We start from the raw sequence: 11,541 nt of genomic DNA on the forward strand, positions 1-11,541 counted from the left end.
CAATATTTTCAGAATCTTTGAATATCACTTGAAGTATATCTAGTCTAGCATAAGATGGAGCATTTTGTAAGATAACTCTATCCACTTTAGGATTGCATTTCCTAGAAATCTCAACAGCTCAAGCTTGAAAAGTTAAATAAAGATAGAAAAAAATATTTCACTTAAAATTAAACTTGAGATAGCTAAATATATATTATTAGGGGTAGCTAAATATAAAAATATACCTACTCGCTCAGAAAAATATTTTTTTTTGGGTAGCAAGGGCTACCCCTCCCTTGTACTACCATCTGCCCCTAATACCATTGGTTACATCAAAATGGTCAATACTACTATTTGTCTCAAATATAAATAAAAAAAAGACTAATGTTGTTTGTTAGGAAAACAAATTCAACGAAAAGCAAGAATTACACTAGTTTGGATTCCAAAACTATTAGATGTATTTTATGGTTTCCAGGACCCTGCATATATCATAATATGTTTTGTATAAAATTATGCCAAAATCATTTTGCTGTAGAAATGGTTTCTGTGAGTTGTACTCCAAAACCATTTCTGGATTTATGCTCCCGAGGCGGCTAGGCCCTCAATTTCTTCACCATATTTCAAAGCATGCTTGCTACGTCCCACATCATGGCATCTAGCAACCCCACGTATATCATATTCACATGGGGAGGAGTATCTAAAATCAACGCTCAAAATGACCCCTTACCGGTGTTAAAACCAAGCCTACAAGCAGTTAAGAAGAAAGATGAGCCATTGATATTCATAGGAGCATTAAACCATTCGGTCAATAGAATATTAAAGTGAGCATATATTACTTACAACGTTGCTCTTAGGGATGAAAAAAACACTTATTTTTTTATTAGAAAAATGATTAACTGCGGGGATGGAGAGTGAATACTCAAATCTGTCAAGGATGGAGATGTAAATGTAATTCAATTTCTCATCTCCGTTAAATATGAGTAGAATAACATATAAGCATATAAAGTCGGAGATGGAGACATAGAAGCTAAAACTCATCCACACTCCATCAAACTGCATCAGATCTTCAATTGAAGCTGCGCGCATCAAACTGTAATGAAGAAGAAATGAAATATTTTTACAACTAAAAACATTTTTCCTTGAAATTTTTTCTCAACTAAAAACATTTGGAATCAAATACATGGGAAGATAAATACTTACTGTGTACACAAATTTTCCTTTCACTTTGAGGTCTCTTGAATTTCTTGCCATGCTTCTTATCTTCTTCAACATTATAATTGTTTTCCACACCGTTATGTTGTTCATGGAGCAGCATGTGTGTATATAAAGAGAGAAAAACAACACTAATTGATTAATGGCCACGATGCATTTCAATGTTATGTCAGCTTCTTATTCCTTTTTAGTGTATCAATATATGCTCTCCAATAAATATTTGGCTTAATTGCACTTTCCCCCCTATCTTTTGCTAATTGTGCGATTTTGCAGCCTCTCTTTTTTTTGAGCGATTTTGCACCCCATCTTTTGTCAATTATGTTTTGTTCAAAATCATCAATAAAAGAGAGAAAAAGGGACTAAAGATAGAGTGCAAAATCGCTCAAAAAAAAAAGAAGAGAAGGTGCAAAATCGCACAATTAGCAAAAAGATAAGGGGCAAAAGTGCAATTGAACACAAAGATGAGGTGCAAAATCAGAAAGGGGGTAAAAAGATGGGGTGCAAAATCGCTCAAAAAAAAAGGGGGTGCAAAATCGCACAATTAGCAAAAGATAGGGGGAAAAAGTACAATTAAACCTAAATATTTTTCTACCCAAATTTACGCTAAGACTACTTTAAACTTGTGTGATGAGTTGGATTCTTGGTAGGTTGTAAATGTGAGAGGTATTATTTATTGTTTGGAAGAGTAAATATGGCGAGACAAGGATAAAGAGAAAATTGAGTACTTTTCATAAAAATGGAGGAGTTTGATTCTTGGTAGTAATTGTAAGGTGGGTGTTGATTTATTTTGTAAGTTAGGTATTGATTTTCTTAGGAGGTACGTCCATTATTTTGAGTTGGTTATTGTGAATGATTCATTACTACTCCCTCCGTTCCTTTTTAAGTGTCACTTTTGAAGAAAATTTTTGTTCCTAATTAACTGTCACTTTCAAAGTTCAATGAAACATTAAATGTTGTTTTACCAATATTATGCTTAGTTATTTATTGCGGAGAGAGAAATATATGAAATAAGATATTAAATGAATAAGATCATTATAGTAAAAGTATAGCTTATTGCATCAACATTATATTTTTTTTCCTTCAAAAAAAAAAAGCTTATTGCATCAAAAATAGTATTAATTGTTGATTGTCTTGGTTTGTGTAAAATGTCAAAATGTGATAATTAAAAAGGAACGGAGGTAGTAGATATTATTAGCTCCATTTCTCTTGCAAGTTTTTCCATGTAGAATTATTTTTAGGTCCTTGTTTAATTTCGAGTAAAGATAAAAAAAAATCTCATAATTATCTTGCAACTCAATTTAATTCTTTAATTTATATGCAATAATACTCAAATTAATCTTTAACAATTTTATACAAATGAAAAATTAGTCCACAATTCATTATCTCATTACAACAAGGAGACTTGTCCATAATTTGAAAATCTCAATGACTAGCTTTTGGTATTATTTCTTTTATTGAGGACCAAATTGAACCACAAAAAAATTGTTAGGACCAAATTAGAATATGTGATACCAATCATTATAGTTGCAAAATGTAATATCTAAAAGCAATATCCTTTGCAAAATGTGCAATACCAAATTAGAATGTGTAATATCCAATCATTATAGTTGCAAAATCTGGTATTATTTTTCTCTGATGTTAAAAAAGTACACCATGTATTGGTGGTGAAAGACAATTCAAAATTATTGGATTCCTTCGGCCAAAAAATTATTGGAGTTTGACATGTTCACCGTACACCATCTATCTCCTACATATGGAAGATAGAAATAAGATCTTCCTATCTAGGAAGTTCGAATTCCAACACATATATATATATTATACAATGTGCATATCAATTAAGTTAAGCTCATAAAGACTTGATCGTTCAAAATTTATTAAGCGCTACACAATCTTTCATGAAATTGAATAAACATGATTCGCGGGTAACTGGAGTTATAGCATATTTGCTTTTACATTTAAGAATCTTCGAAGACACAAAAGTTACAGTATTGTAGCTTCTATCAAAACAAAACAAAATATGGACACTTAGATACATTGCTAAAATTAAGCCTTGGCACAGACTTTCCATACCAACATAGTGAAAGCAAACTTTGGAGCTAAACATAGAAGGCAGTGAGTGTATTTGCTAGCACCATGGGAAACACTAAAGAGGTTATTGGCAGAAGGACTTGGAATTGAATAATAAACAAATATTTGAGCTTGAGCTGCAGTAGTTGTCCTGATTAAGGGTCTACTTCACTTGTGAACTTTACTTCACTTTTGCTGAAATGTTACGCCACATCTCGAGATGACCTAAATGCAAATACACTTCATCTCTCATTTTAAAATTGCAGATTCATATTTTCAATAGCTTAATTTAAGTAAAATATACAAGTGCATTTTTCTTATTTGTGATAAGTATACTTTATTCCAAATGTAGACTTACATTGTCTATACTGTCAACAATATGAATGACAAAATTTCTCCATTGCTCCTTCAACAAAATATGCAAGAAAAAGTTGCAAGCAGGTTACATTTTTTTTTTTCGGAAAAAATCCTAATTACTACTTCCGTTTCTAAATATAAATTGCTTCTTTTTAGGGAAACTATAAAGCCTTTTTAAAAAATATTTTGTAATTTTTTACAAGATCTCTTTTAAATTTTTTACTACGTTACGTTTTCTTTGCTGAGGGAAAATAATTGTGTTTTTATATTGCAGATTATTTTTTTCTAGCAATTTTAACAAAGCGGAATGTTTTAAATGCATGCTTTATTAAATAAATATTTTAGCATTTATATAATTAAAATATTTGTCGTTTAGTAATTTTAGAAACTTAATCAAAAATGTGTTCATAATTTTTTTTTTTTTTTTTTATCAAGCAGTGAAATAAAATTGAACACCCAGGATAAGGCCTGAACCTTTACAAAAATCAAGTCATTTGAATTCTAGAGAAAGATAAACCTAGCTTATCTCTATCTAGCATAGGTAAAGCAAACGCGGGTGGAGAGTCCCACCGTTGAGAAGAGTACATAGAAAGACCTTGCCCATTCTTAGCAAGGACATCAGCCACCATATTTCCCTCTCGAGGAGTATGAGAACAGATGCATTCCATCTGTCTAGCAAGGATCTTATAGTTGAACCATCTGTTGTGCATCCGCCAAGGCACTACCACATCCTGATGAAAAGCTTTAACCACAATCAGAGAGTCACATTCTACCCAAATATTATTCATATGCATTTCAAGAGCCTTCTCAATCGCAATCATGAAAGCATTGAACTCTGCTTCCAAGGGCATGGCATAACCAATATTCTGCACAAGAGCTCCTCTAAAAACAGCAAGGTGAGATCGAAACACAATCCCAATGACACCATGAGAAGGATGATCCAAAGCAGAGCCATCAATGTCACTTAGCATGCACCAAAATCAATGTCGCTTAGCAATATCCCTAACAACTGAGCTAAGCTCACGGGGATTATTATTCTTATAATAATTAAAATTATTCGGAATTATGCTGAACTTTGGGTATAAATTATAGAGATGGATAACCTTACTCTTCTACTCATCCCACGCAAACATAATCAAGTATACAAAGTTTCTTTTCCTCACAACACATAGATATTATTTAGACATGATGGGTGAGTTAACATTTTGTGAGAAAGTTAATGCATGGTTCAAAATTTATAAATCATACTTGCCTATGTTAGGTATCGAACTTGGTTCGGCTAGCATGTTTGTTATTACAATGGCTGCCTTTAACAAGGGCATGAGTCATTATGTTTTTGTGGTATATCGTAATGCCATTGCACCCTTCGCCTTTTTCCTTGAAAGGTATTATAGAGAGAGTGGATTAAATTTGGGAGAGAAGAATATAGTAGAAGGCCTTGGAGCTAGTTGCAGCCCCACGATAAAATCATTGTGACCTTACCTTATTAATCAAGGAAATTACGGTGGTTAAAATGAGAACAAAGCACGTCATAGATGAGGAAGAAATATAAATAATCTTCAACAAAAGCATCATATCATCAACAGGATCTGCATCAAACTGTCCTCCAAAAATGGAGAAAATTGTAGAATAAGATATAGCAAAGATTAGAAAATCCAGGAAAAAAATCAGGTGTGAAATCACATCTAATGAAGAAGAAATGAAATATTTTTACAACTAAAAATATTTTTCCTTAAAAAAATTTCTCAACTAAAAACATGTGGAATCAAATACAAGGGAAGATGAATACTTACCGTGTACAGAAATTTCCTTTTCACTTTGAGACCTCTTGAACTTCTTGCCATGCTTCAAATTTATAATTGTTTTCCTCCCCGTTATGTTGTTCATGGAGCAGCATGTATATAAGTATATAAAGAGAGAAAAACAACACTATTCGATTAATGGCCACGATGCATTTCAATGTTGTGTCAGCATCTTATTCCTTTTTAGTGTATCAATAATTGCTCTCCTATATAAAAAAAAACTTAGCCAAATTTACGCTAAAACTAATTTATACATGTGTGATGAGTTGGATTCGTGGTAGGTTGTAAATGTGAGAGGTATGATTATTATTGTTTGGAAGAGTGAATATGGAGAGACAAGAATAAAGAGAAAATTGAGTACTTTTCATAAAATGGAAAATTGTGAGGTGGGAGGTACGTCCATTATCGTGAGTTGGTTATTGTGAATGATTCATTACTAGATATTATGAGCTCCATTTCTTTTGCAAGATTTTCCATGTAGAATCGATTTTTTGGTTCTTGTTTAATTTTTAGTAAAGATAAAAAAAAATCTCTCATAATTATCTTGTCACTCATCATTTATGTCCACGAATCAAGTCCAATAATACTAGTCGTGAGAACTGTGTTAAAAAGTCTCACAACACACAAAAGATAACATGAACATGTGTTTATAAGTGGGGGAAATCTCCACCTTATAAACCGATTTTCTGGGATTTTGTTAGGACCAACCCCAAATTTCAATATGGTATATTAGAGCTTATCGATCGGACCACCCACCTATGTCCCACATTAGATATCCATGGATAGAAAATAATAATTACTATTTTTTTTATTCACACCACACTAGCTTATCAAAGTCTTATTACTTAGTGTTTGTGTTGGAATATTTTGTTATTTAATTATATTTCAATGTCATTATGTGAGAAAATATATTTCTCATAATTATATTAACTATTTATCAATTTGGAGCCTGATCAAATTAATTTATAAGATTAATTAGATTTGTTATTTATCATTTTTTTTTTGTTCTTGGGAGGAAGCCTTATATATATAGTGGCTGCGCTTAGTTTTTTTTTAAGGAAAGTAGCTGCGCTTAGTTAATTACTAGGACTAAAATTTTCATATAATACAATGTTCAAATATTACATAAAAAACATTAGTGTGACTAATGTATGAAGTAAAAAAAAATGATGTTCCTTGTTGTAGTAAATATATGTGTGAATGAAGAAAGTTAAAAACATTAAATTAAATGATAGGTAACATGCAGCTCAATGCTATGTCAATTTTGCCTTTCCATTTTGTGTTTAACAATTTTCCTACTCCAAATTTCTTTAACTTTCCCTTTGTGTGATGAGAATTGAATTCATGGGGTAGAGTCTTGAAAAGTTGTCCTTTGGATCTATAGGCTCTATTATTGTTGTCATGGATGAGTTTTATGATTCCATGCATCAAAAGGATTCATGGAGGGTTGTGGGGTGTTAGTTCTCATCACCATTCTATCAAATGTTAGTTCACGATATTTGAAATATGAGTATCCATTTTTTTATTTTTTATCAAACATTTTGAACTTATATTATCATAATGTTTATGTTTATCTATGCTTCATTTCACACGTCATTGTACCATGTTGGATTTTGTTTTATAAGAAGACAATATTTATATTTATGTTTATACAAATATTTATTCATTCAAATCTTGCATCAACAAGTTATTGATGATGAAAGAATTCGTTTTTGCTTCCTAACACATTTCGTTGATGTTGGTTGTAAGAAAAAAGTGATACTTAATGAGGATCATTAAAATAAACGATTCTTTTAGGTATGTTCAAAATCGAACTAATTCAATAGAAAAAAAAAAAAAAAAACAGGTTTAGTATGGATGTATTCAAGCCATTTTTCACTCAATCGGGTTTGCGATTTTTGTTTTGCTACCCGAACCAAACAAAATTGCGGATTCAATTAAGGTTATTATTTATTAAAGTAGTAACACAAAACTCTCCACATTTTGAAATTGTCCCTTCCTCTCAAAACTTATCCTGGGATTATGATTATAGCTCTACACTTTCTAAATTTGATATTATTATTTTTTGCCTCGTGAAGAAAATGTGAAATCGGAAGAAAGAGATGGATTGTTGAGTGGAATGAACATGCAAGCAACATCAATATCTTAGAGAACGTAGATCTTGAAAAGCAAATAAAAAATGTTATATAGAATGTCAAGATTAATATCGTTTCTTCAAGCAATGTCCTTGTTCATAGCAAACAAAAGGATCCACTATGAATGGAACAACACAAATCGAAAATAATAGTCACAAGAGAGATAAAAGGACTTGTTGGTTTTAATTTCTTAATTCGTTATTTGTCTTATAAAAAAAAACGAAAAACATCCATTTTTCATTTTTTTAATTAATTGAAGGATAATACTTCTTCGAAAATTGCGAAAGTACACGACATGAATTTGTCGTGCAACCCGCACCAATTTCTGATTTTTTCCATTTATTTTAATTAAAATTTATTTAAACAATAAAAGAGTGCCACGTATACTGTCGCGTGGTTCGTGCTGCAAAAACTGTCGTGTACTTCTTATTACAAACTCACGAAATGACGTGCTGCAAAACCTCTTAAAGTGTATATAATTATGATGGTTAGGAACTTAGGATGCGTGGTCCATTGCGTACATTGTCGTCTATCATGGTTCCATAAGGCATGATTATAGAACCAAATTAAGTATGGACTAAACTTAGAAGTTCTCAATTTTATTGGGACCAAAAACATATTTAACTCTTGAAATAATGTCTATATATAGTTTCCAAAATTTGGATAGTTAGATGTTCGAAAGGCCAGCAACTTTTTCAATGTCTTTTGTCCACTCTATTATCCAAGTCTTTTAAGCTTTCTGAACAGTTTGAACCTCAAATTGCAGTTGGGAAATAAAACTCTTCCTCCAGCACTTCTCAAAGATAATACAATGTTTGTACATTATTCAATTTTAGCGAATAAGCTATACCTTTTACCATTGTCCACCGGTGTATGTTATATTCAAGTTTTTATATGCCGGACTTGATGATAAAATGCTTACTGTTATGTCAGTGCATAAATCTTGATCAGAGTAATGAAATATAAGCAAAATGAGTGAATGAAAGTTGATGTATTTTGTTTTAATTTTAAACCAAATTCATCAATTTTGTTTCATGTAATTTTGGTTATAGTGCATTGTCAAATTTAACTATATACATCAACTTTGACACTATTAAATTAAACTAATACTGACCTAAAAAATTAAGATTAAAGCATTATGATCTTACCTTATTAATTATATTAATCATGGAAATCACGGTCATTCAAATGAGTAAATTATTACGGATGATCGAGCAAACAAAGCACGTTGTATATGGCGAAGAAATGTAGAAATTATTTTCAACAAAATATCTGATCTTGAATGGGCGCTGCGACAAACTGTCCTCCGACAATATAGCTAAGATATCAGTCAAGAACCATGCATAGCTTCGCTACCACTTCTAGACCGAGTTGCAATCGTCATCAGTTCCTCCCGCGGAATCAGAAAAAAGATCGCACTTCACTTTGCTTCACTCAGCCAAGACTCATCATCAACTACACTTCCAATTCCATTCAAGCAGACTCATTCACCGCCGAGATCAACACTAAGCAAACCACTCTACGAGCCATCACCGTCCGTGCTGATGTGTTTGATCCAGAAGGTCTGAAATCTCTCTTAAACTCCACCGAAGAAGCCTTCAAATCTCCGGTTCATATGTAGTGTTAATTTTTTAATAGATTTGTGTTATATTTTGCATCAAACCTATTCCTTTATTGTGTATGTATAATATTAATATTAATAAAAAAAAATTACATATTGCACTTTGGATATCCAAAAAGCGATCCAAATTAAATCGCATATATTTGGATCGGATCGGATCAGATTTTTTTAGAATAATCATCCAAACCGAACCAAGCCGCGTGTGATTTTTATTTTGGATCGGTTGACTTTTTACCTCAAAACCGATCCAAACCGGACCGCGAACACCCCTAGTAGGTGCTTATCATCTTTATTCTCTCATCCTTTCTAATTAAGATCAAATTAAAAAAAAGAGCATTGCTAACTAGCATGGTCTCTGGTGCATTGGTTAAAGAATCCATGAATACAAATTAAGTCTTGTTAACGAATGCCTAAGAGCATTCTTTAAGCATTCGAAAAAAAAAAAAAAATTATTTTATAAAAAATCAAATATTACAATTTTCAATGCATTGATTACATAAATTTTCAAAAAAAAGTTTCTTTTTAAAGATTTTAAAGAGTACCTTGTAGACACTCGTTAACATTTTCTATCAAAATTTTGTTTATAAAATGTAATTTGTTACTTTTGATCAAATAAAAACTGCATCACTTTTCCTTTTTACAAAAACTTATTTGTTTTAGTTGTTTAACCAATGCCTTTAAATTACTGATTAACATTCTCCATAAAAAAAGAAATAATTAACAATGGTGCAATACTCTTTTTTTTAGGAAAACTTATTTGTTTTGGTTGTTTCCGGTGGTAGTCGGGGTGTGAATCCATGACCTTCCATATGTTATGCATTATCTCTACCAACTGATATAAGCTCACGAGACATTTGTTTTGGTTGTTTAACGAATGTCTCTAAAGCATTTTCCAATCTCCTTTAAAAAAATCACGAACAATGGTGTAACAAAAATTGAGAATCAGTCACGATTGAATTAAGACTACAACAATTCCCGAAACCTTTTGTTAATGGTAACGTTTTTTTGAGTTGACGTAGAACAAATTGGTGTCAATTTTAAAAGAGTTTAGTTCATTGCTTTATAAGGAGGTTCTCCATTTTTGTACTTGATACCAACATATACGTGAAAATGGAGCACATTGTCATCAATTCATAAATTGTATTTGTACATTGCAATTGAATTTCAACCATCACTAATCAATTTTCTAAAGTTGTTTTAAAAATGTACACTATATATGAAATTATTTCTCTAAACTCCAAACTTATTGGCTATAACCCAAGGTGCACAAATAGGATTCATGGAAAATTGAAAGTTGCAATGATCAAACGAGTCATCAGTGTATGTTCGGTATCATACTTGGATGAGACTGAAGTATTGTATTGTATTCCTATGTGAGAATACGAGTATGGTTCCCTATGCACTGTTCACATCGTTCTTCAACCTTGTGACAAATGTGTTTCAGATCTTGGAGGTCATTACTTCGTCAACTTTGTACATTGTTCTCCTACCTATTCACACATGGTTGCATATCTTGGAGCTCGTTCGTCGTTTTCAAGGTCCTATATCGTCTTTCTTTCTTACTTAATGGAATCATTTTCTACCATTTTAAAGACATATATAAAATTTGTTGGAATCATAGAAAGTTAGAGTTGTTCACAGTCTGTTTACATATGTATATCTCTTTCATCTGTTTGCATTAATGTTATTGTTATAGCAACTCATCTCAACAACTTCCCTTGCTTACACTATCAATATGATTGGTAAAAAATACGGCTCCTTATTTATTAAGAGACTGAAGTGTGCTTAAAATGGATAGATTTGCTTAAAAACTAAATTTAGTCATTTATTATAAGCTTATGTGTTGACTGTTGAGTACTTTATGCTGTCATGTTTTTATTTTTCCCAATATTGTGTAATACACCCTCCGGTCACTAATATAAACAAAAATCCACATTTTAGATACATTCAATTAATGATGTATGTGGCTTTATTATATGTCACATACATCATTAATTGAATGTATCTAAAAAAGGGATTTTTGCTTATATTAGTGACCGGAGGGTGTACATGTTAAAAACTCAATTTTTCTTCCTTTTTTCTTTTTTTTACAATGAAGATTATCGTTTTCATTTTTTCACTTTTTTTTTTTTATCTCAATCTTGGTGTTATCTACTTTCCATGATTGAATGTATTGGTATAAATGTTCCTCTATGATAATTTTTCTTTGTTTCTTTTATTAATATTAGACCCAAAGATGATCTATAATTGAAATTAGTTGAGAGCACTTATTATGCCTTTCATCCACAAGTCTTGAATAGACTACACCGCCGCTGGCTGCTTTCATCCACCAGCATCGCTTCGCGACTCCGTCAAGTTTGAGTAATCC

The 11,541-nt window shown here is 31.6% G+C and overlaps 1 protein-coding gene across 1 annotated transcript; it reads right to left on the reverse strand.

Moving 5' to 3' along the window:
• Positions 1–4,057: 4,057 nt before the first annotated feature.
• On the reverse strand, positions 4,058–5,473 carry LOC112422861 (uncharacterized). The gene is made up of 2 exons (XM_039826844.1): positions 5,409–5,473; positions 4,058–5,214 (listed from the first exon to the last, which is right to left on the reverse strand). The coding sequence occupies exon 2, from the start codon at positions 4,584–4,586 to the stop codon at positions 4,101–4,103; it is 486 nt and encodes a 161-aa protein (XP_039682778.1). The 5' UTR covers positions 4,587–5,214; positions 5,409–5,473; the 3' UTR covers positions 4,058–4,100.
• Positions 5,474–11,541: the final 6,068 nt, after the last annotated feature.

The sequence above is a fragment of the Medicago truncatula genome, chromosome 6 (genome assembly GCF_003473485.1).
Source record: "Medicago truncatula cultivar Jemalong A17 chromosome 6, MtrunA17r5.0-ANR, whole genome shotgun sequence".
NCBI lineage: Eukaryota > Viridiplantae > Streptophyta > Magnoliopsida > Fabales > Fabaceae > Medicago > Medicago truncatula.

Coding starts and splice junctions, on each gene's coding strand:
- LOC112422861 (XM_039826844.1), bottom strand. CDS start 4,586: ATGCTAAGTGACATTGATGGCTCTGCTTTGGATCATCCTTCTCATGGT.